Consider the following 25,061-nt stretch of genomic DNA (forward strand, 5'->3'; position numbering starts at 1 on the left):
AAGGCCACTTCTCTTATATGAGGCGCTCTTCTTTTGGCAACGGTAAAGGCAGGCCGGGCTTTTCAGGTCCAGCTGCTCTGGTCTGTTTTTTCTCCTCTGCACTGGGTTGGTATGTTCCCTCCATCCTCCTTTTCTTCCGAATGACACATAGCAGCAGCAACAAAGCCAAGGTAAGCAGGGACAGCACAGAGTAGAAAACCACAGACACCATAGGTGGACTTAATACCTGCATCACCATGGTGACAGACAGCTAGAGAGGGAAATCAAACACAGGTCATGAGGTCAAAAAGGGTCAGTAAATGTATAACTGCTGTTTAAATAAACAAAATGTAAAGAAAAAGAGTTTTTTTTTTCAGGTAACTCCCACAGTTGCAGACTCAAATCACACGACCTGGTGCTAGATGCCGAAAAGTACGTAGTATGAGAACTAAAACTCTGGCTCTTTGTGTGCACACATACGGTTCCTTTTATGAAGCTCAGTCACTGTGACAGTATACATAAGTATATGAATGGGTGTGAAAACTTTCCTATTTTGTCATTTGCATATCAAGACATGGTGGGTGTACAATGTATAAAGTAAAGAGCTCAGAACACAACCCTGGGGAAAGTGATAGCTGATGAGAGGTGGAGGCCAGCTCTTGTTCTCTGAGAGCAACAAGTCTAGAAATCCTTAATCCTATAACAGATGGTTTGTGAGAAACCTCAGCCTAGTAGTTCACTGACTGGCCTGACTAGAATTATTGTGTTGAACACTCAGGTAAAATCCACAAAAAGTAGCCTTACGTAATGACTGTGGTTTTCCAAATGGGTCAGTGTGGTATATAGGGCCATGACTATGGTGTCTTCAGTAGATCTATTAGCACCGCAAGTGGACTGTGTGGATCAAATGTTGTGGAATGCAATGTGCTGCCAAACCAGTTTTGCATTTCATGATAACTGGTGTCTGAGCAACCAGACTGTAGTCATTTAAACCCCAAACTGGAGATATGACTGCGAGATGTTTGTGGATGATTTCAAGCAGGGATGGACTGTATATTGTGATAGAGACTGGTTGAAAATCTTTGTGTTCAGAAAGCTAATATGTACACTACTCTAAGACACCCCCAATATGGCTGATGGATCGATACTGCTGTGAGCTTAAATCGTGCTTTACTGGTGACAAAAATCAATAGTTTCTTTACAACTGATTCACTGACCTTCATTTGACTAAAAAGCCGATCTTTGCCAACTTTGACTTCTCCAAAACAGAGTAAAGCAACAACAGCACCAACACAACCAAGAGCAGCCCTCAGCGTATATTTAGACTGAGGCTACACTTACCTGTGTTAATAATAGAAAGTATCAATCACACCACTGTTCTCACATCTGGACCAAAACAGCATAAATGGGACACATAATAGTGGAGCATCTGAGAAGAGCAAGAGAGAGAGAAAAAAAGAACATTTAATCAATCAACGAAAAGAAAAAAAATAAGAGAAAAGAGCTTAATGTTTTTAGTCACCTCAAATTATCTGGCTTATAAAAATATCAGAAAATGGCGCAGTGGTTATCACTGTTGCTCCCCATCCAGAAGGTTCTGGAGAAACAACTGGTCAGCTGGGGCCTTTTTTTTTTTTAATGTGTGTCCCAGAGTGTTTTCTGGGTGTTCCAGTTTCCTGCCACAGTTTAATAACATGCATTGTCGGTTGTTTGGAGATTGTAAATTGGCACTGACGTGTGCGTAGTGCCTCCGTATTAACCCTGTGACGGACTTTTGATTTGTACAGGACTTAACCTTGACTCTCACAGGTAGCATAAGCCCCGCCCCCTCGTTGACCATCTACAGGATGAAGTGGACATTGCTAATAAACGGATAAAAAGTTTTGTAAAAAAACAATTACATTGATGATAAAGTTTTTCAGTCCCCCCCCCCCCCCTGTTGAAACATCCTTCAACATAATACAGTCCAATATAAAAACACAAGAAGGCATGGACACAAAAGCTTAAGTAAATTGAGTTTTCACTTCTTTGACAACACATTAAAAGGTTGAGTGTGTTTTACAAGGGGAAGTATCAACAGTGCTGTGTTTGTGTTGGCTTATATTACGGTCTTGAAGGCTGTAACAGTGTTAATGGGAGCAGAAGGAGAGGCGACTTGGATTTTAAAGATATTTTGTGGGCAGATGAGTCACTGACTTAAAACACTAAGAGATGAAATAATCAGTGGAATGACATAACTGGGAACCATTTAAAAAAAAAAAAAAAATGTTTCCTCAAAAACAACAAAATACTCATCCCTGCCTCTCAAATGTAAGGGCTTTCTGCTTTTATCAATATTAAAAGGTTATCTAAACTATTGCAGCTCATTTTGTCATCATTACAATCATTAGGTGGGAATTTAACCAGGAAGTATTCTGGATATCGACCAAATCAAATCATTTGCTCTAACTTCTCAAATGTGAAAAACTGTGGAATATTACCACATTTTAAAAGGGAAGTACTGAAAAATCAAATGTGCAGGCAAAGTCAAATGTAAGCCAAGTTCTACAATGTTCATCATCCTAAAACAAGACCAGTACCTCATCCGGTATAACTGCTTTACTTAGACACATAGTGGGCCAATATTCTTAGGTCTGTAAACAAGCTACACATTTCTTTAAAAGGAACAAGATAAATTATGACACGGAGATGGGAGGTAAAGAAATGAGCTAAACTCACCATGAATGCTCTGACATGTATAAGATAGAAGTTGCTTTTCTCAAAGAGAGAGTTCACGTCGACTCTATATCAATCTAACAAAAAACATTTGCACATACCCAGACGGTGCGTGCACCACAGATAAATATCGCCACAGGTGGATGAATGTCCCCACACACGGTGGAATGTCGCAGAGCCTGCTCCACCTGTTCAACCGGTGTGCTTTCTGTGACAGCGGCGAACTGACAAGTGAAACGATGACGGAAGCGTTCTTCAACTCATAGAAACGCACTAAACTAACACTAAACATAGACGACTAAACTAACAAGTGGTGGTAGTTACCCGTCGGTGACAGGGCATCCAGGTGAGATGGCTGAAGTTGTGGTGACTCCCGGTTCAAAGCGAGGTGCTTCTGGATAACCGAAAGCATTTATAATCCATCGGCCAGGTGTCAACAGCACATCTGAAACTATTTCCTGCCGGGCTTACCTGTCTGTCATATGGAAATGAGCCTGATCACATGCTCCGCCTGCGCCAATCAAATGTCGTTGCTCTCTTTTTTTTTTTTAAGAAATATATTTTCCCTCTTTGTTTTTTTCTGACCATCAAATTGTCAAAACTTTCTCGAATGGTTTGGATTTTATATATACGTTTTGTTTTTTACGTATCCGAACATGTCACTGAGCTATAGTTTTAAGAATCCGAAGGGGTGTCGTTTGCCCTGGCAAACACAAATGACCAACCACCCTGATATCACGACGGACTTGGTTTAATTATTTAAGGGAAAATACCTTGTGTGAAGGCTGTATGTCAGCGGAAGACAACAGTGGAGACAACCTTTATTCTGCTTTGTGACATCCTTTCACTCTAACTGTTCAGACAAACTTTGCTTTTGTCCAAATAATGTAAGACCTGACGTGCAGCACAAGAACAAAATATAAAGCCAGGATAATAGTATGAACTAGCATGCTGAATTTTTGCTGACAAGTATTAAAGAAAAAAGCAAAAACAAACAAAACATGACTCTTTTGCTTCTGTTTCTTACAGTACATGAAAGTGTCTGCCAACATTATATAGACTTCTGATTTATGGTGAGGGGGCAAAAATGGTACCAACTTGAGCAATTGAAGGAGATGGAAAAACAGGAATAGTTGATAAAAGAATGGTTTGCCTTTATTTAAATCAGATTGTCGCTGTTGAAAATTCCCTGTTTGCGTAACTCCAAAAGTCCTGCCAAACCGCTTACCTTGAAAATATGCAGGACTTTTGCCACACTGGCGGCTCCTGTGTTTGTATGTGTGTTTGCATGTTCACCATTTGATTATGGATGTTTATTGATTCATTACGGGCAAAATAATAGCTATAAATCTGTCAAGTGTTCCCAGTCAAGGGAAGACAGAAAGGATTCACATTTTGAAAGTATATCTTAGAACGGTGAAACTGTTTTCCTGTGATCCTGCATGAAACTAGTTATTTGACTGCATGTTTAGATGTTAGTGAAACATGCCAAAGGCTTATTGATTTCCAGTGTTTATCCTTTTCCTCAGAAAGGAGATAAGGTTTATGTGGGCTGGGCAGTTTCTCAACTACTGCAGGGAAATCATGTGTCTGTGTGTTTGCTTAAGTGTACAGAGACACTCTTTGAAGAGGAGAACCGAAACAGTAAATAAGTCTACTAACTCCCCAGTGGATAAAAGGAGAGTGCTGCAGAGCTCCAGTCTGCATTGATAGCAGATCAGGATCAGGTTGGAGGATGAGGAGGAATGTTCTGCTGCTGCTGGCCTCTCTGGCCTTTGCTTCCCTGACTTCTCTTGCTGATGGAGGTCGACTGTAAGTAGTCCTACTGAATATATACATGTTTTCACTGATTCATAGAAAACATAGCTCTGAAAAGTTTTTTTTGTTAGTTTTGGAGTGTTATTCCTCTTAACAGAGCAGAATACTCTAACTGAATTTATTTCTGAATTCTGGTGGGAATCTTTGAAAGCATATGGGTATTGTTTTACCAAATTTCACAGACAATTAAAGTTTATCTTTCCTATTAAAAGTTTGTGTCATAAAGGTCAAGATAAGAAGATTTTTTACCATCACGTTAGTTCATCATCATGTTCTGCGGTTGCATAGTGGTGGATCAAAGCAACCACAGAAAACAGAGTACAGGGTCATGATGAAAAGTTTAGCAATCAATTGTTCGATCTTAATCAAGATTATCAGTAGATTACTCGTTAGGTGTAAAGTCCAGAAAGCAGCTCACAACCACCGTCTAGACAAATATCTACATAAAAGGAAAAAGAAAGACAGAAACAAAACTATTGGATAGAAGTTCTTAACCTGACGGTCATGACCCTCCAAAGGTTCAATAACAGTAAAAAGGAGATACAGATATTTTTTGATAAGAATAATTATCCATATAATTGTTATTTCAAATGGTAAAATGAATTTTAAAAAAAGTCAGTCATGGATATTTAGAAGTTTCCGACTGTAATTTTTTTACTTAATGCGTTCCCCTGACACCTACCATAACTATCACAGCTGCCTAACAGATGCCTAACGCTAACCCTTCCTATAAATGTGACCTTAACCTAATTCTAAAATTTACCATGAAACCAATTTTAGGCCTTCCTATATCCCCTCAAAGACTTGGGATCCTGCATTTGACTCCTATAAATATAGTAGGCTCCCAGTCTGTGCATGCGATGAAAACGGAACACGTTATCCTGCCTTAATTAGATACAATGTTTATCAATAAGTCAGTTTCAGGACAGGGTTCAAATGAATTAATTTACTTCTTTATTTTTTTACAAAGTGACTATAATACTTTCACCATCTGCTCTACAGAGAGGTGATGTCTGCTCCCAACTTGCTGCGAGTGGGAACAACAGAAAACATCTTTGTTGAGTGTCAAGACTGCGCAGGGGGAGACATTAGGGTTGAAATCAACGTGCAGAACCATCCAACAAAAACTAAAAAGCTGGCAAGCACATCTGTGACCCTCACCAGTGCAGGGTTCTTCCAGATGATTGGGAAAATAACGGTAAATGAAATGCTGATGTATTTGTTAATGTTACAAGATCACTCACTTCAGTACACTCCTGTACTCCTAACACAACAAGTCACCTCTCTCCTCTGGTTCCAGATCCCAGCTGGAGACTTCAGCAGAGATCCCAATGAAAAGCAGTATGTTTACCTTCAAGCTGTTTTCCCTGGACGAGTGCTAGAGAAAGTTGTTTTGGTGTCCTTCCAGTCTGGTTACATCTTCATACAGACCGACAAGACCATCTACACCCCGAGCACCAAAGGTGACTACAGCACTTCATTGCTGATGTGAGACACAAGATTTTGTTAGATATATTTATGGTAGTTAAATATAAAATCAGATTGTAAATTATCATCTTTCAAAGCTCCCACATATCCCATTTTGTGTGGAAAAGTTGTACCATAGATAGATAGATTGATAGATAGATAGATAGATAGATAGATAGATAGATAGATAGATAGATAGATAGATAGATAGATAGATAGATAGATAGATAGATAGATAGATAGATAGATAGATAGATAGATATCAAAAGATATCAAAAGGATGAAGATTAACTGAGATTTATTTTGAAGACTATTTGAAGAGACACACAAAGGAAGTAGGTTGGACGTGTCGTTTTTTGAGTGAAAATACAATAAATTAACCTATGCTTAACTTTGAGAAGCTAAATTAACTTTGTGTCTTTCTACCAGTTCTTTACAGGATGTTTGCACTGACGCCAGGAATGGAGCCTGTGGAAGGGAATCTTCAAAACCAAGCTGATGCTTCCATCTCCATTGAAATTGTGGTATTGTGCTTTATTCTTTATAAGCGGAGACACGAAAGTAATAGGGGATAATGGGGTAAGATGAGCCAGTGAGTACGTCGACCTACCCTATGTATCTTGGCAACCATGCACTGTTATTGTCTTGTGATCATTCATTTTGGAAGCACTCCTCTTTTCTGCTAGACTGTAAGAAGAAGAGGCACATGGGAGGAGCGATTTGCAGTTTTCTTAGAAATCTGTTTTTGGCTTGTCTAAGTAAAATGTTGTCATATCAGCTATAATGACTGCTGCAACAATGTCAGTTTATCCAGGCATAGAAATATATTAATGTTACATGTTGTTAATTTGTCAGTATAAAAAAACATGCTGATCATTTAGTCAAATAGTTGCCTGACTTGTTAAGCTGGCTTGTTTATTTCAAAATATCTGCTATGGAGCAAAGTGAACCAACAGTCTGGGGTAAAATGAGTCGAGTAAACTGCATAGAAGGAGTAAAAACTCAATGGAACTTTAGCGAATAGAGTGTTGTGCCGTCATCTGCATTGGTGTTTAAGCTGTTGCTTTGTTTGCAAAAATCCCCAAAACAAAGATTATTTTGAAAAATAAGTATAGCAATTTACAAAACATAGTATAAGAGTTTCTCAAGGTTTGGTTTAGATAAAATTAGGTGATAAGTTAACTCCCAGACAGTGCAACTTACCGCCAACCTGGGGCTAATTGAGCCATGGGAAAATCTTTCTTTTATAAGCAGCCATGTTTTTAGATTTCTTTGTCAAAATTAGTTCTAATTATTTGACTTGATGAGACACACCATGGCTTTAGGTTAGAGGTCTTTATCTTAGTTCTGCCAATAACTTACCCCAAATACATCCCCTAATCAGCTGTAACTGGGAGGACAAATCAGAACAACCAAAATACATCCATCAAGCATCTTTAACAAGATGGATTTAATTCAACACAAATCCTAACAACCTGTAAAATGTTTTCAGACTCCTGAGGGCATCATCTTACCACCTGAAGTAGTCTCTCTAAATGCAGGTATGCACACTGGAGATTTCCAGCTTGGAGACATTGTAAGGTGAGTTTGTTTTTTCTTACAGTGTTTGTTTCCTTACAGTCTATCTTTTGAATCTCTTAATTTATCTATCTAGTCATATGTTTCTGTTGCTTTAGTCATGGATGCTCTTTTAACCTAGATGATGAGTGAATAAAGCGAAAATATCTCACATAATAAGGTTAGCAGCATCTCAGAGGATTTAAAGCCACAGACTTTGAAACGGCCCAAATGGACAGAAATAAAAGATTTAGGTGTGCATGGAAGAGAGAAAGAATGACATATGTGATATTTTTATACAAGTGTATGCTATGCAGTGCTGTAGGTCAAATATGGCTTAACTATTGGGAACAATTCCTGTTATGTAATTCAAACTTGCATTAATATAGTTTATATTGGCAGTCTGGAGTCTGGACAAAAATATATCCCTCAGGTATTTTTCCATTTTGTGGCTTTTGTAATCCAGACTTGTGCTAACTGACACACCACTGTATTGCAATTCTGTGTTCTTCAAGTTTTCATCAATCCTTCAGTGTTTATGTTTTTAGAATTTTTTTTTTATGGCTTTAAAATTAGAAAATTGACTCAATCTTTGTGCATCTTGCCCTGTTTATCAAAATGTTGCAAAACATGTTGGCATTTTGAAGTTCATGGACAATTTTGTTAGTAATTTTCCTTTTTTAACAGTTCAATTTTTACTTTATGTGCCATTTTTTAGGAAGCATCCATCTTGATATTTTTATTGTATCTTTATGAACCTAAAGAGTAAGATTTGCATTTACTCTCCAATTTTTCACGTGGTTTCAAATCAGAAGCAGTACCTATGGGTATATAATAGATAACATATCCTAAAATTGCACTGATCTGCTAAACACATGGGACCAGCTCATTTCGATAATAATCAGAACAGTGTATCCAGGAGCAGCGAACCATTAGTACACAGTCACAAACAAATAGACCTTTTAATAATCAGGAGTCTGTCATTTACCAACAACTCAGGAGATTGTTGTTCCAACATAGACAACATAAGCATGAACATGACAGCAAAATCAAATCTATACAATTCAAGATGTAGAGCAGACATGGAGTCACAGTGACAGTGACAAGTCTTGGAAGAAAATATCAGATAAAAGAGCCATATGGAGCCATTTTTGTGCTATTGTTGTCAGATTTAACAAGGACTTGGTGAGACATCAGGTAAGACGTGAGAAGCTGCAAAAAGTTTTTTGGACTGCTGGCATTTTTGTTTACCAAGAACAACTCGGCTTGCAGTATGTTCTGATAATCACTTCTTCTGACATTCCAAATGAATGCATACAAATGGAAAATATCTTCCTTCACTCATTGTACTTTCTTCTCCACCCATTCTGCACAACACCTGTGTGCCCCCTCGGGACTGCAGCCAAAGCCACAAAATTTAAGACAAACCTTTTTTTTTTTGCCGTAGAATAAAGTTGCGAAGGGCTGTGAATTATAAAGAGGCAAAGCTTAGTGAATATGTTGTAGTAACTCACTTAAATACATCCCCCCCAAATTTTTCACTCTGCAAAGAAAACTCCCAGAAGATGGAGTATGGCCAGATGCATAGATCACCGTGCCTGTGCCTTCCACTGAAGGTCTTAACTGTGTACCTTCATGTTTTTATGACAAAACTAGGTTTGCTACAGGAGAAAAGCATTAGTAGTTATTTGCTTTGCAATCATTATTGTGACATCCTCATCAGTACGGTCAGTCAGGCTAAGGATTCTTTTTAAACATTTTTGGTATGTAATACTCTCTATAAGACACTGTAAGCATTAAATGCTTTGTGTGACGGATAAACAATTATTCAGAAGTCTTATTCCAGTGTTATCTTAACCCTGTGTTATAGAGATTGAATTATTTATTGTATGATTACTAAGATGTGTGTCTCTTGGTGTAGTCCTGGACAGTGGAAGGTGGTGGCTAGGTTCAACAGCAACCCACAGCAGACCTATTCTGCAGAATTCGAGGTCAAAGAATATGGTAAATCTCTCACTGTTAACACTAATGGCTTGTACATTCAAATGCTTCTCGCCTGACTGAACGTTCACAAGATTTTGTCACTCAACAGTGCTTCCCAGTTTTGAGGTTAAACTGTCACCCATTACCCCGTTCTTCTATGTGGACAGCGATGAACTCATCATCAAAATCAAAGCTACGTATGTGAAGACATTTTTTGTGCATTCAGGTTTATTTAGAAAAGTAACTGTAAGGCTAAATACAGTGTGCTTCAATCTTTTTCATGTTTGTTGTTGTTACAGTGACAATGCTTATCAGGTTGGCCTGTTTTACTTCAGTGTAGGACTTAAACATGTCTCTCTTTTAGATACCTGTTTGGAAAAGAAGTGTATGGGACAGGCTATGTCGTATTTGGGATTATAGAGAACGATCAGAAGAAGAGCCTTCCACACTCCCTTTCAAGAGTGCCTGTGAGCACATTAGAGTATTATTTCTTATCCTTTGTAATTGTATTCAGTATTAAGGATGTTAATATGAAATCAGGCTGACTTTTCTTTACCACATTTCATTAGATCCAGAATGGAGAAGGACAGGTTGAGCTAAAGAAGGAGCAAATAACGCAGACCTTCCCAAACATTCTCCAGCTTGTGGGGAACTCCATTTTTGTGTCTGTCAGTGTGCTGACAGACAGCGGTAAGAGAGACAGGCCGCATGTTTATGCCTGTTCAGTATCTTTGATTTTGCATCAATCATTCGTACTAAGTGGCACAGAGAGTTCAAAGTCAATATGAGAACATTTAAAGTCTAAAATGACTAAAACAAGAGTTAAGAAGAACATCATATCAGCACAAATGTGAAGAAAGAGGGTCATGGTGTTCAGTTATTCTGTACGTGTGTCTGTGTTTCTGTTACAGGTAGTGAAATGGTGGAAGCAGAGTTGAGAGGCATCAAGATTGTCACATCACCCTACAGCATCACTTTCAAGAGAACGCCCAAATATTTCAAACCAGGAATGTCCTTTGATGTTGCGGTAAAGTACCAAGTTACATTATTTGGCAGTTATATTTAGACTTTAATTTGAAAAAAAAAACAAAACACAGATAATATTTCTTCTGTGGAAGTCAGTTATTGTTAATGCACAGATATTTATTAGGATGTAGCTATAATTTATGTAATTATTTCAAGTTTAATTTGTACTGCACACCTAGAACTGTTTGCAGAAAAACTTTCGTCAGAGCATTGCACTGCTCTAAAGATATGTTTCAATAAAATGGCTTTCTCATTCTTTTTTCTACATCTAATGTCAGGTTGAAATACTGAATCCCGATGACAGTCCAGCAGAAGGTATTCCAGTGGTGGTCACTCCTGGTAATGTGAGGGGCTCCACTGCAGCCAATGGCATGGCAAAGCTTACCATCAATACAGCAGCGAGAAACGCCAATCTGGCTATCACTGTAAGTAACTTAAAACAATTGATAAATGTCTAAAAACTACAGAACACCACAGATAAAATGTAAAACAATAAAAAACTAAACAAACAAATAACAAAACTCAAGCTCAAAGTAAAAAATAAAACTACATCAGTAATTCAAGAGGTAAGTATGAAAATAAACATTTTTTTTAATAAACTATTTGTTGAAAAACAATAACAACAAGCCTTTCTCGTATGAATACATCTTGGGTGATAAGCAACAGAAGAGTTAACCAGAGTTACTCAAGCAAAGTCTTAAAATCAAACATTAGTCCTTCTTGATGTTTTCTTTAGTTCTTTAGTGTGGGTTAGGTTAAGCTGGGGCAGGCAGGAGGTTACTTCAAGTCATCCATTCATCCTTTCATTTCATATTCCCGATTTATCCAGTTCCAGGTCATGGGGCACTGGAGCTTTCCAATTTATAACAGAACCAACAGAGAGATGAACAACAATGCCCACTCCAACTCACTCCTGTGCTCAATTTAGAATCAGCAATTAACCTAACATACACGTTTGTGGATTGTCTTGTCTTGGTGATGGAAAATAATTAAGAAAATAAGCTTTTCTGATTTTCCTGCTGCATCCTCTACAAGTTTCCTCCTCCTTATTTTCTGCTTTGCGCTTGTTCTGCATCTTATACATCTCCTCTTCAGTTAATTTGAATTTGGGGTTTTATTCCAGGCACTATTTGCACTTTGGGTAGCTCAGTCAGTTGCTTCTTACATGAGAACAGATGCAGAAAAACTGTCAGAATTGCCAGCACAAATCATTCCACCTGGAGAACATAAAAAAGAATAAAAAAATCTTAAGAAAAATCTGTAGTTTCACAGAAAAACGTTGATGAAAAAATCTCAATAGGATACAAAGAAAGACAATATATTCAGCGCTACTGCAGCAAGCTGCCACCTTTGAGTTTTGATGCATATTTTGCAGTCAGGCCATGAAGTACATGAGTGATTTGTAATGATTTGTAATACTAATAGGCAGCAAGTATATGGTCATAATACTAGTTTGATGTGGTACTGTTCTTATTTTGTAGTAGGAGTTTGACTGCCACAATTATCCATTAATTTATTTGTTTATTTATCTATTACAATTCATTATCAAATAATTACTTATTATTTCATGTAATTCATTTGTTCATTCATTTTACAATTTATTACCTTTCTCATCCATACCCATTAAAAGACTATTACAGCTGTCCAACCCTGAGGAAGGAAACAATGAACATGTTTTAATAAGATTTGTTGCCTCTTAAGTGTGGTTTTGTCAAAAGAGCAATCTCAAGTTTCAGCTATGCAAAAACTGAAATCTATATCAGAAATTTAGCATCTTAAATCAAAGTAACGAACCCTTGCTTTGACAAACCAAAAAATAAAAATAATTCTTAAACATATGCACTGTACAAGACAACTGTAATTATTTGTAATCTAATCACTCCAGTTACAAGATATTTGTGGTGTTTGAGGCAACAAATTTGACATATCTAAAAAATCACTGGCAAGTCAAATTTTCTTGTTTTGTTAGGAGATCATTTTGTAATTATAAGTAATATAGTTTTTGCACCTACAATTTGTTTGATATTGATCAATAAGAATTAATTCATTTAAACATTACAAGAGCATGAGAGAAGAGCTTTTAGGGATAGAAATAGTCAATTTCTTTGTTGAATTTAACTAGGTATTACTTTTTTATGCTGTATGCCTAAGTGTATGAGTCTTTCATTACAGGCAAAGACCGAGGATTCTAAGCTTACACCAGAAAGACAAGCATCAGCAAACATGGAAGCTATCCCATACAATACCAAAAGCAAGAGTTATATCCACATTGGTAAATAATATCTTGAAATAATGTTATAGAGTCAAATAAAGAGGCGGTTGCACTGACAAAGAATTGTTCTTTGTCAGATCTTTTATGTTTTAAAACATTAGCAGCTTATCAATTTCACAGGTGTGGATACAGCTGAGCTGAAATTAGGAGACAACTTGAAAATCAACCTCAACCTCAATAAACAACCAAGTGAACAGAAAGACATCACATACCTGGTGAGAGATGTTTTTTTCCTATGCCAGGGTGCACATACATAATGACATTAGTTGTTTCCTGCAATCTCTGATAGTATGTGCATTCATATTTGATAAGTACTGATATATAAACTTGTGTCCCCAGATCACGAGCAGAGGCCAGCTTGTGAAATCAGGACGTTATACAACCCAAGGCCAAGTTCTGATTTCCCTGATAATTGAAATTACCAAAGAGATGTTGCCATCATTCCGTATCATAGCCTACTACCATCCAGCTGATAATGAAGTGGTGTCAGACTCTGTTTGGGTGGATGTAAAAGACTCATGCATGGGCACGGTGAGAGACATCCAGCACTTTTGTAACAGAGTGAATAATTGACAAATAAGGTGCACAGATGTTAACTGTATCATGGACATATTCTTTTGCATAGCTGTATGTCCCATTCATTGCCATTTTCTTCATATTTAGCTAAGACTGGAAGCATCAAAACCCGCTGCCTCCTATGAGCCACGCAAGATGTTTAATCTGAGAGTCACGGGAGATCCAGGGGCCACAGTGGGACTGGTGGCAGTCGATAAAGGCGTATATGTCCTAAACAACAAGCACCGCCTCACCCAGAAAAAAGTAATTTCTTTCATCTTTAAAATTTTCTAAATAGATTATATTAAAAAGCTGCAGTGAATTAAAATCCACATCTGTTCACTCTCAAGTATTTCTAAAAGTACACAGTGATGAAGAGGACTATTAATGTGAGATACTAATTTATCCTTGTCACATCAGAACTGAATGTTTGACCTCTATATTGCAACCCGAAGCTTTATCTGTTTGCCTCTCTGCTGTACAGGTGTGGGATGTGGTAGAGAAGTATGACACAGGCTGCACAGCAGGTGGAGGGAAGGACGGTATGAATGTGTTCTTTGATGCCGGGCTGCTGTTTGAGTCCAGCACTGCTTTGGGAACACCCTACAGACAAGGTGACAATATAAGATAGCAATTTAAGTCTATTGTGAAGTCAATTTCCTCTCCTAAATGCACACTCTAGAATGAGGTTTTGCCAACAAATGAAAATATGAGTTTCAGTGAGTTGTCAGTTTCCTCTAGATCCACTAATCCTGGAAAACTTGCAAGTCCAGAGAAAGAGACGAACGTTGATGTATGCTCACACTCATATTTACAGCCAATTTAAAAATGTTGATTAATCCAACACTCATATTTTAGAATTGAGTATTTGGAACAAACCTACTTGAACATGGAGAGCATGTAAAGTCCATACATATTCAAACAGAAAGGCAGAAACTCAAACAAGGCCCCTTTACGCTGTGAGGCAACAGTGCTAACTGGCACACCACTGTGCCAGCCCCTTGCTATTTTTTATTAGATGAATATATCACTTGTAGATATTGCTTCAACCCTGCTCAACAAGGGAAAGAAGAGGTAAATAACAGATGGTGTTGAGAAATTCATTATTCAGTGAATGATAACATATTAATATGACATTAACAAAAAGTAACACTGCAACTTAAAACAGGGCCTGTGGGTGTTTACAACTCACTTGGATTAAATAAAAAAAAAATGGATACTAACACAGTCATCTTAGATGGTTTAAAGGAAAATGCAAAGGAAATACTTAACTGCCTTACTAAACATAAATACACAAGTTATAATCCCTGGTCCTAGAGCATAAGAGTGCTGTAATAACTAAACCTTGCCCCCTTTCAGACAAATGTATGCCTTAATATAGATAACATAGACAAAATGCACACTAATATTGTATCAATGCAAGTACAGCAGCACATCCACAGCCAAACATACACAAACACTATGGCTATACCAAAGATGAAGACTGCTCACAGTTCTGCAAATGTGAGTAATGCAGTGTAAGCACTAAACACATTGCAAAACAAGTAACATATTGGCAAGCCGTGTGCATTCAATCGCAGCTGTCTAACACTACACGTGAGCAATGTTTATATAAAGAGCTACATATTAGAAATGGTAAAGAAGCTGCCAGTGGGCCTGATCAAAGTGCAGCAGCTGTGTACTGGGAGGCAGAGCCAAGAAGAAGGAGCCCAGCCCAGATGGGCAACTGCACAGTTAACTGTGCATTCTCAAAGTCCAGGACAGCATTTAAGGCATGGAGGGTGAATCTATTCATTTTCTATACCCTCCAAATCCAATTTAGCAACGGTACTATAGCCTATCCAAGTGAGAGTCAGGGCGTACTCTACACATGTCGCCAGTTTATCAGAGGGTCACATAGAGACAACCAACCATGCGCATGCACACCTCGGAATCAGTTAAGACTCACCAATTAACCTAACATGCATGTTTTTGGATGGTGGGAGGAAGCACCATTAGAGAACCCATTAGAGAATCATATGATTACAATGTTTCCTGCCATCAGGAATGCCAAAAAAATGTATTTAATGTGTGTGATAGTACACATTCCTAGAAAAAGACTCAACTCTTGATTGAAGCTTGTTGGGTTCTGTGTCAAATATCATTCTGTGTTGAATTTTCAGAATTGAAATGTCCAAGACCTTCAAGGCAAAAACGAGCCTCAACTGTACTCGAAGTCAGAACCACCTTAAGTAAGATGCCCTGCTCTAAACCGACTTGATTAACGATATATTTTCCAACACATAACTTTAATCTTTGCATCAGTGAATAGTCAGAAAGCTTTTCTACTTTATATTTCTGACTTGTCTAGCTCCGTAATTCCTATTTAGAACTTTATTCTTCTATCCACAACCCTCTGTCTCTCCAGTGAACCAATATGATGATCAACTGCAACGTGACTGTTGTTTGGATGGCATGAAGGACACCCCTCTTTCATACAGCTGTGCGCGGCGCAGTGAGTACATAGTGGATGGTAAAGCCTGTGTTGATGCCTTCCTGCACTGCTGCACAGAGATGGAAAGTCAGATAGCTGAGAAAAAAGAGGAAAGCCTTTATCTTGCTCGCAGTAAGTGATTGGGAAAAGGATGGAGGGTGGCTCTTCATGTTAGTTGCAATAAAAAGACATAATGATACGATATTCATTATAAATAGGTGAGTCGGATGATAGTTACATGGATAGCAATGAAATTGTTACTCGCACCAAGTTCCCTGAAAGTTGGCTGTGGTCAGACATCAAACTGCCTCCTTGCCCTAGACCAAACTGGTGAGTAAACTGAAAGTTGTACAAAAAGACAAAGGAGATACTTTGATCAGTTTAAATGCTAAACCAATCGACCTATAGCTGTCCCTCAAACTGCTGACACTTTCCTGTGTTTTAGCGAGACCACTTCATGGGAGAAAGGGATTCCTTTGCAAGACTCAATCACAACCTGGCAGTTCACTGGCATCAGTCTCTCAAGAACACATGGTGAGGAGGAGTCCCTCTTCCATCATTTAAATGCTAACTCTTCTCTGCTGTTTAATCACTTTTTTTCTTTTTCCATTCTATCATCTTTAAGGAATTTGTGTTGGTGAACCTTTAGAGGTCATTGTCCAGAAGAAATTCTTCATCGACCTCAGGCTGCCTTATTCTGCTGTCCGTGGAGAGCAGCTGGAAATCAAAGCAATTCTTCACAACTACAGCCCTGATCTTATCACTGTACGTCAAAAACAAAAGTAACAACAAAAACAGATCTTCTGCGATCTGGATATTTCCTGAAATGATGAGTGCATCCTTCCCAGATAATCATTAACTAATACCAATGAATGTAATCCTTTTTGACTACTTGTACATTCTTCTCAAAGACGGGAATGATTTTTATACTCTCAATGAAATTGAGAATTTTCAGCATATGCTCAGAAAGATAAACATAGTTCACTTTATTGGACGATCATATTGTTTATATTTGTGAAACAACACATATATCAACCGCTTTCTTCATCATTGTCCTATTTTAAGGTTCGTGTTGATCTATCTGAGGAGGAGAGTGTGTGCAGTGCAGCCTCCAAACGCAGGAGGTATCGTGAGGAAGTCAAAGTTGGGGCCTTTGATACGCGTTCTGTACCCTTTGTCATTATTCCCATGAAAGAAGGACAACGTAGCATTGAGGTCAAAGCAGCTGTTAAAGACTCCCACCTAAATGATGGAATCATGAAGCTACTGAGGGTGGTGGTAAGAGAGACAAATATATATTTTATATGTTATGAAATATGCTGTTTATCTATTCCCTGTAGAAAAGGATACAGACTGGGATTTTTCAATCTATCTGATCTAAATGTAATACTCCACTATGAAATAAAATGATAAAGTTGAATGAATGATTCTTCCTAATCATGTCCAACTAGACACAATACATAGAATCATGTAAAGAACCAGTGACAGAAACAGTTCATTGTGAGTCTCATATCACTAAATTCTAAGATAAATTAAGAGTATTGTATGTACATTAATATCAAAATAATATCAACTGAATCCATTTCAAGGAAGAATGGAATATAACAAAATCTGGGAACTTTGAAAGTATCTGAAAACTTTCTGTATCAACAATGAATAATGTTTATCCTCTTTTTTGTGCAGCCTGAGGGTGTACTGGTCAAAACTGCTCAGACTGTAACTCTGGATCCAGTTAATAAAGGCAAAGGTGGGTTCATCTACACAAAAGTGCAACGTAGCTGTTTAGTAATAGATTTATCACTCACTAACTGATCCCTCACTGCTTTCTGCTTTTAGATCGTGTACAAGTAGAAATTTTGAACAGTAATATTCCCAAAGCCGGCTTGGTTCCAAACGCACCTACTACCACACAGGTTTCAGTCACAGGTGAGAGATACTGTTATATTTTAGCCACTTACGAGATGCAATGGCAAATGGAAATGAAAAAGATGAAAATGGAAATGAGTACCTTGCTGTTTGTTAGGACTTTGAATGTCTGTTTAAGAGTCTTGCTGTTAACTTAAAGGATTTAATTTTTTTTTTACTTTCAGGTAGAGAACAAGTTTCTGGACTAGTGGAGAATGCGATTAGTGGGAAATCAATGGGTACTCTGATCAGACAGCCCTCAGGCTGTGGAGAGCAAAATATGATCCATATGACCCTCCCTGTCATTGCAACCACATATTTGGACAAAACCAAACAGTGGGAAGCTGTGGGCTTTCAGAAACGTAATGAAGCTCTCCAACACATAAAAACTGGTAGGCTCACACAGATTACAAGACATTTCAACACAGAACTCAATTGGAAGGATTTTCTCAAAATGTTTGTGAGTGGATAGGAAGTTACAGAGTTGATGGCTTTCTCAACAAGGTTGTGTTTTTTTGCTTTTTTCAGGCTACACTAATGAGCTGGCTTTCCGTAAAGGTGATGGGTCTTTTGCTGTGTGGCCTTCACATAAAAGTAGCAGCTGGTGAGGCACTTAAACATACATGGATTCCTACACCATTTTCTGCACATCCCATCATTACTTCTGAATTTTCAAAGGTGTACTTTATATGCAAGCAAGTGACACTTGACGATCAAGCCATTCCCTTTCCTTTTCAAGGCTGACAGCCTATGTTATCAAAGTGTTTTCCATGGCCTACAATCTGGTGGGAGTGAAAACTGAACATATCTGTGACGCTGTCAAGTATCTGATCCTAAATGCTCAGCAGCCAGACGGTTTGTTTAAAGAAGTTGGAAAAGTAATCCACGGAGAGATGATTGTGAGTGCATCAATTTCATTGATATCATTTTTTTATTTTTAGTGTAAAAAAGATGCCACACATTGAACAAATTAATATATGCTGTGAATGAAAGGATCATTTCTGTCTTTTTTTTTTTGATGATGATGATAATGATGGCACCGACATCCAACGGTGTGTATGCATGTGTAGGGTGATGTGCGTGGCAAAGATTCGGACGCCTCCATGACGGCCTTCTGCCTCATCGCCATGCAGGAAACACGCACAATATGTTCCGCAAAAGTTAATGTGAGTACCTCAACAGTATATAGCATTTTCTTTTCCCTCTCTTCAAATAAACTTATCATATACTTGAAAATTGCCAGTCAAGTAAATTATTATTTTCATCTTGTATGTATGTTGTGGAAACATCAGGCTTCCTGTAAACTGGTAACGTGAGAACAAAGACGATCAGAAGTAACAAAGAATTAAATAACTATGACTGCTAAATTTGACCCCGCCTTCCAGTTTTTCTCTGTTTTCATCTCAACCCCACTGCACAGTATCAAATGTAAATGAATGAGGTTTAGGGTGACTCACAAAGAAATGAAGAGGAATTGTTACAGCATTCCCAAACAGGAATGGATATTACAGCTTTTTATATTCATGTCAATGTCTTTTGGTGACTTCTTGTTAACCAAAAATATACATATCCTGCATCCCCTTTCTCTATTCTTCATTTGTCCAGAGTCTGCCAGGCAGCATTGACAAAGCAGTTGCCTACCTGGAGAAACGCCTGCAAAGTCTGACCAACCCATATGCCGTTGCCATGACATCATATGCTCTGGCCAATGAACAAAAATTGAATCGGGAGGTCCTCTACAAGTTTGTATCTCCAGGTGCAGCCAAACAGATTTTTTAAAAAACATTTTGAAGTAGTTATTGCTGTATACATTTTCTCAGCTAGAACTGTAATAAGGTCACTTATTAGATGATTGTTTCTCAGTAAACATACAATAGTATCCCCTTCAGTGAATATGGTAATAACACTAAAATAGTCTAGATAGATAGAAAGCTCAAGTGACTGACTGACTGACCAGCATCTGGGGAACATATTTAATTCAGTTATGGAAAATATATTTGTTTATATCTTTCAGAGTTTTCCCACTGGTCAGTACCTGGGAAGCGTATCTTCACTTTGGAGGCCACAGCATATGCTCTGTTGGCTCTGGTCAGGGCTGAGGTAAGCCTGTCACACGTGAGTGTGTTTGACAAGCAGAGATTTATACATGTCCTCCTACCAAAAGTAAATAAACAGATGAAAATGGAAATAAAAAACAGCAAACAAATTCTGCTGCAAAACCATGGACATGAAATTTATATCGCTTTATTGTGCTTTATAAGACAACCTGATTAAGAAACATGAATCTAGAGTAACTATAAGGTAACATTTTATCTATAACAAAGTCAGCGCTTTTTTCCTAAAACTTCTGTGCATCATCAGCCACAATGGTTGAATTTTTTTCTTGCTTTTTATCAATAAAGGCCTTTGAAGATGCAAGACCTGTTGTGAGATGGTTCAACCAACAGCAGTCTGTGGGTGGAGGTTATGGATCAACTCAGGTAATATAAAACCTTTTGTTCAACAAGACTTTTTTGTCTGTTTTCAGTGAAATTCTGTTGTTCATTTATTATTTATTAGCTTTACCTTACCTTCTGTTTTTCACATTTTTCTGTCTAGGCTACTATCATGGTGTACCAGGCTGTGGCTGAGTACTGGACCATGGCTCAAGAACCAGAATATAATCTGAATGTAGACATTCTGTTGCCAGGAAGATCAAAGCCTGACAAGTACAACTTCAACAGGAAAAACCACTATGCTACACGAACATCCAAAGTGAGAACACAATCTCTCATTCACACATACAACACTCCGTGTATGTCAGTGTTGTCTACTTATTCCTGTGTATGGATATCTGTGCATGTATATCCCAACAGATTAACGACATAAACCAGGACGTGAAAGTGAGTGCCACAGGAACAGGAGAAGCAACTGTGCAAGTAAGAGATTTTTTTCATTTATTTTTGTATGTATCATTTGCTTTTGAAACTAGACAAATCTAAGTGTATTATATGCATATCTAAACAATGGGCATCATTTACCAATATTTTATTTACCTTTTTTCTTATCTCACTGAGACAAAAAGGCAACATATGCTGTTATTTCCCTTTCATATCCGAGGAAATGTTTGCACATTATTCTCTTTCAAGCAGATGCAGACTAATTAAATTTTCATATGGATAAACATATGGGCAGCTGATGATTTACAATAAAGAAGACAGCTTTTCATTGCATGTTTCCTCAGAGGCTAGAGGCAAAGAAATAACAGTATTGGTCAACAGAAAATGCAATATGAAAAATAGTTTAATTAATTATTTGGCAATAACACATTGGCATTAAAATGGGCTTGAATGTGAAAAGTCCCATCAAAGTGAATGCTGATGAATGTCATAAACTTTCTAAGTATTATGGATGAATGGGTATAAGAAATATTAAGACAAATGTTTTTTTTTTTTTACTACAATTAAAAATCACATAATTATTCAATTGATTTGACAGATGGTGTCACTGTATTACGCTCTGCCTAAACAAAAGGAAAGTGACTGCCAGAAGTTTAACGTGTCAGTGCAGCTTCTCCCAGGTAATTTTGCTCCCCTTTGTCTATTCAAGCCTCTGTGGTCTGCTTGCATCCATGCAGGCAAAGTTTAGATAATGGTTAGATTAATCTATTGCATATCTTATACTTTGTTGAAGATGATGATGAGAAGACATACATACTTAGAATAGAGCTTTTGTAAGTACAATACACTACACTCTTGCTTGTAATAATTTGAAAACATGAAACAATATTTGATCAAGTAATTTGCTTTCATCCTCTCCAACTACTTAGTATTTTAATTACTCCGTCCATTGTTGTATACAGGTTCAAAGACAAGGATCGTGATGCAACCATGTCAATCTTGGATATTGGCTTGCTAACAGGATTTACTGTTGACACAAACGATCTGGGCCTAGTAAGAAGGCTAATATTCACTGTCTTAGATTATGATTAATAAATACCTTTGTTTAACCGTGGTTAAAAAGATGACTGATTAGATGCTTGTCTCGTGTTTTTGTGTAGCTGTCTAAAGGACGTGCCGCCACCATTGCAAAATATGAGATGAACACAGTTCTGTCAGAGAGAGGCTCACTTGTCATTTACTTGGACAAGGTAAAACATTGGTCTTCTCCGTGTCTTGCTCCACCTTGACATCACTTTATTCATGTCTATCTCCCCTTTGCTTCACACCTCCCACAGGTATCTCACACACGACCAGAAGAGATCTCGTTTAGGATCCATCAGACAATGAAAGTGGGCGTTTTACAACCAGCAGCTGTGTCTGTCTATGAATACTATGACCGTAAGTCTTAGAAGAATATGCTGCCTTTATTGATCTTTAATTTTAAATTTTTTTCATCTTAAAAAGTGAATAGGACAATGGACAATTATTTAAAATACATTTCTTCCATTTCAGAAACACCATGTGTTAAATTCTACCATCCAGAGAGGAGGGCCGGACAATTACTGCAGCTTTGCAGAGGTGATGAGTGCGTATGTGCAGAAGGTAAGCGAGATTCTGACTATTCAATAACCTTGTTGTTTGAGGCTGGAATCAGATTAAGATGAGGGTTTTATTTAATAATTGATATTTGTTTTATTTAGTTTAGTTTTAGTTTGCAGTGGTACACACTGAATAAGTGTATACAACTATACACATATACATAAACATACATACATACATCAGCTGTGTTCTTACCCTGTATCTATTTTGTATTTTCAGAGAATTGCAGTATGCAGAAGAAGGAAAAAGTCAGCAATGATGAGCGCACAGCCAAGATTTGCGAGAGCACAGAGACCAGCAAAATTGACTTTGGTAAGAAACCATAAGTGTGCTTCATTTATATTTCTACCCTCAGAAAGTGTGTATTTAAATTGAGATGAAGAAATAGAGCTAAAATCTTTGCATTGTCTGCTCACAGCATACAAAGTTTTGGTGGAAAATATTGCATTCGAGTTGTCCACGGACAGTTACGTAATGAGGGTAACAGAAGTCATCAAAGAAGGTGGGTACTGACCTTGTTTAAAACTTCTGCTCTTGTTTCTATGCTTCCCTATACATCTCCTCCCTGAAATTTGCATGTATATGACAAACAAGCCACTGCGAGTATTTTGCAAACTTAAGTTGCACTGCTTGGCACCTGACATGGATTTCAATATGTTTCTGTTCTCAACCAAGAAACAACTAATTGTGCGGTACAGAATGCAATGCAAAAAAAGCCATTTTCTGCACTTAAACTACATTTTGAATAAGCAAAGCTGAAAGTAAACTTTAGAGATGCCAGCATGTTCATTTAGTTTCTTGCCCAGAGGCAGGGCAGCCATGATTATCCAATCATGATTCCACAAGAAATGTCTGAAAACGCAGCAGCATTATGTTAAAATGTGCCAAATAGTTGCAATATTTGAAAAACTTAATAGAATCGCATACAATTACTAGTTACTTGTTACAAAATGTTGCTTTGTAGAGATATTCTTATCAGTGTGCCAAGTTTCAAACATACATACAGTCTGAAGTACTCAAGTAAAAGGACATCCATCCATCCAATGGATGGCCCGTAAAACCACCAAAGGGAGGCGACCAGGAGGCATCCTCACCAGATGCCCGAACCACCTATGTTGACTCCTTTCAATGCGCAGGAGCAGCGGCTCTACTCCGAATACTCTCCAGATGGGTGAGCTCCTCACGCAGTCTCTAAGCCTAAGGGCCGGCCACTCTCCAAAGGAAACTCATTTCAGCCACCTGTATCTGCAATCTCGTTCAGTTGGTCACTAACCAGATCTAGTGACCATAGGTGAGGGTTGGAACAAAGATGAACCAGTCAATTGAAAGCCTGGAGCAGCACACTCATTACTGCTGACAAAGCCCCAATCCATCTGTCCACCTTTCGCTCAAACCTGCCATCACTCGTGAACAAGATCCCAAGATACTTTAACTCCTCTGACTGAGGTAGGGACTCATCCCCAACCAGAGAAAGTTCCATCCTTTTTTCGGTTGAGAACCATGGCCTCAGATGTGGAAGAGTTGACTCCCATCCTGACCATTTCACACTCAGCTGTGAACTGCTCCAATGTGTGATGAAGTTCATGGCCTGAAGAAGCCAACAGAATCACATCTTCTCTAAAAGCAGAGATCTGACCCTGAGGTTCCCAAATCAGACACCTCCTCTCCACAACTACACCTGTAGATCCTGTTTATGCAAATCATAAACAGGATCAATAACAAGGGGCAGGCCTCGTCAGAGTCCAACATGCACTGTAAATTAGTTTGACTTAGTGCCAAGAATGCGGACACAGAGCTCTTGCTTTGGTTATGTAGGAACCAGATAGTTTGAAAAACTATCTATCTCTGCTACCTCATACTCCCTCAGCATCCCCCACAATATCCCTCGGAGAACACGGTCGTAAGCCTTTTCCAAGTCTACAAAACACATGTAGACTTAATGGCCACACTTCCATGATCCCCTCAGTAACTCTGCAAGGGTAAAGATCTGGTCCACTGTTCCATGACCTGGAACCAAACAAACCAAAACAAGTTTTTTTTTGGAGTGAGACTATGCTACATTGAGCCCAGAGAAGCAGGTTGTTGCATCAATGTTGCCTATTAATCAAAGAGTTACATATAAGATCCATTTGTGCTTTCTTTCTCTGTCTCTTCTATGTTGCCATTACAGGAAATACTGATGTCAGTCCTTTGAATAAACTGCGCACCTTCCTCAGTTATCAGCACTGCAGAGAAGCTTTAAGTCTGGTAAAGGGCAAAACATACCTGATCATGGGTTCATCCACTGACACGCACATTGAAGAAGATCAGCAAACGTAAGTTTTTTTTCTTTGTACTTTTCACTGCATTTAATATATCTTATGCTTTTATAATGTTCCACTATGTTACAGCGAGCTAGTCACATCATCATCAGTGTTTTGGTCTAATTTCTCTCCTCAGGTATCAATATGTGCTTGGTGAAAGAACCTGGATTGAGTACTGGCCTACACCCAGTGAATGTCAGACCTCTGAATACCGACCGATCTGCTTGGGCATGAAGGAGATGACCAATCAGTACAATGTATTTGCCTGTGAGCAGTAGCGAAACTCAAGGAAGCAATTAATTATTTTCAGAAAGTTTTGATTTTGCAAAATATTTGTAAATGTTGATTGTGACATAAGGATAACTTATACTGTGCTGAATAAAACATAATGGTCCTTATATTTCAATTCTTCAGTTTTGTTCGATTTTGTGAATCATTCCCTGCCCCACATTTTTAATGGTCTAGTTTTCCTCCTTCAAAGCACTTGA

The 25,061-nt window shown here is 38.1% G+C and overlaps 1 protein-coding gene and 2 long non-coding RNA genes across 4 annotated transcripts; 2 read left to right on the forward strand and 1 right to left on the reverse strand.

Annotated features, from left to right (window-relative positions):
- Positions 1 to 238: 238 nt before the first annotated feature.
- Positions 239 to 3,214, reverse strand: LOC140305542 (uncharacterized). The gene is made up of 3 exons (XR_011915356.1): positions 3,019 to 3,214; positions 1,321 to 1,408; positions 239 to 250 (listed from the first exon to the last, which is right to left on the reverse strand). It is a non-coding gene; the product is annotated as an uncharacterized lncRNA (long non-coding RNA).
- A 1,163-nt stretch (positions 3,215 to 4,377) lies between these two features.
- On the forward strand, positions 4,378 to 24,979 carry LOC140305548 (complement C3-like). Of its 2 annotated transcripts, XM_072384459.1 has the most exons (43): positions 4,379 to 4,506; positions 5,515 to 5,710; positions 5,813 to 5,975; positions 6,409 to 6,503; positions 7,472 to 7,560; positions 9,458 to 9,540; positions 9,629 to 9,716; positions 9,884 to 9,986; positions 10,089 to 10,209; positions 10,431 to 10,546; positions 10,824 to 10,970; positions 12,718 to 12,817; positions 12,938 to 13,032; positions 13,157 to 13,348; positions 13,481 to 13,636; positions 13,857 to 13,986; positions 15,535 to 15,603; positions 15,780 to 15,977; positions 16,064 to 16,175; positions 16,291 to 16,379; positions 16,471 to 16,610; positions 16,911 to 17,123; positions 17,529 to 17,592; positions 17,682 to 17,771; positions 17,936 to 18,142; positions 18,279 to 18,354; positions 18,490 to 18,649; positions 18,821 to 18,916; positions 19,356 to 19,506; positions 19,765 to 19,850; positions 20,153 to 20,230; positions 20,349 to 20,504; positions 20,606 to 20,668; positions 21,228 to 21,309; positions 21,423 to 21,462; positions 21,592 to 21,682; positions 21,790 to 21,879; positions 21,967 to 22,069; positions 22,184 to 22,273; positions 22,490 to 22,582; positions 22,689 to 22,772; positions 24,441 to 24,585; positions 24,710 to 24,979. In XM_072384459.1, exons 1-43 carry the CDS (start codon positions 4,430 to 4,432, stop codon positions 24,849 to 24,851), a joined length of 4,959 nt encoding a protein of 1,652 aa, XP_072240560.1. In that variant the 5' UTR covers positions 4,379 to 4,429; the 3' UTR covers positions 24,852 to 24,979. The 2 variants fall into 2 exon arrangements, 1 of the variants encoding a protein (XP_072240560.1); XR_011915357.1 differs by lacking the exons at positions 21,423 to 21,462; positions 22,184 to 22,273; positions 22,490 to 22,582; ... (1 more) ...; positions 24,441 to 24,585; positions 24,710 to 24,979 and having other exon boundaries at positions 4,378 to 4,506.
- Positions 7,567 to 9,362, forward strand: LOC140305550 (uncharacterized). The gene is made up of 2 exons (XR_011915358.1): positions 7,567 to 9,041; positions 9,153 to 9,362. It is a non-coding gene; the product is annotated as an uncharacterized lncRNA (long non-coding RNA).
- Positions 24,980 to 25,061: the final 82 nt, after the last annotated feature.

This window comes from Leuresthes tenuis, unplaced genomic scaffold, assembly GCF_036924035.1.
Source record: "Leuresthes tenuis unplaced genomic scaffold, fLeuTen1.0.hap1 SCAF_4, whole genome shotgun sequence".
Lineage (NCBI taxonomy): Eukaryota > Metazoa > Chordata > Actinopteri > Atheriniformes > Atherinopsidae > Leuresthes > Leuresthes tenuis.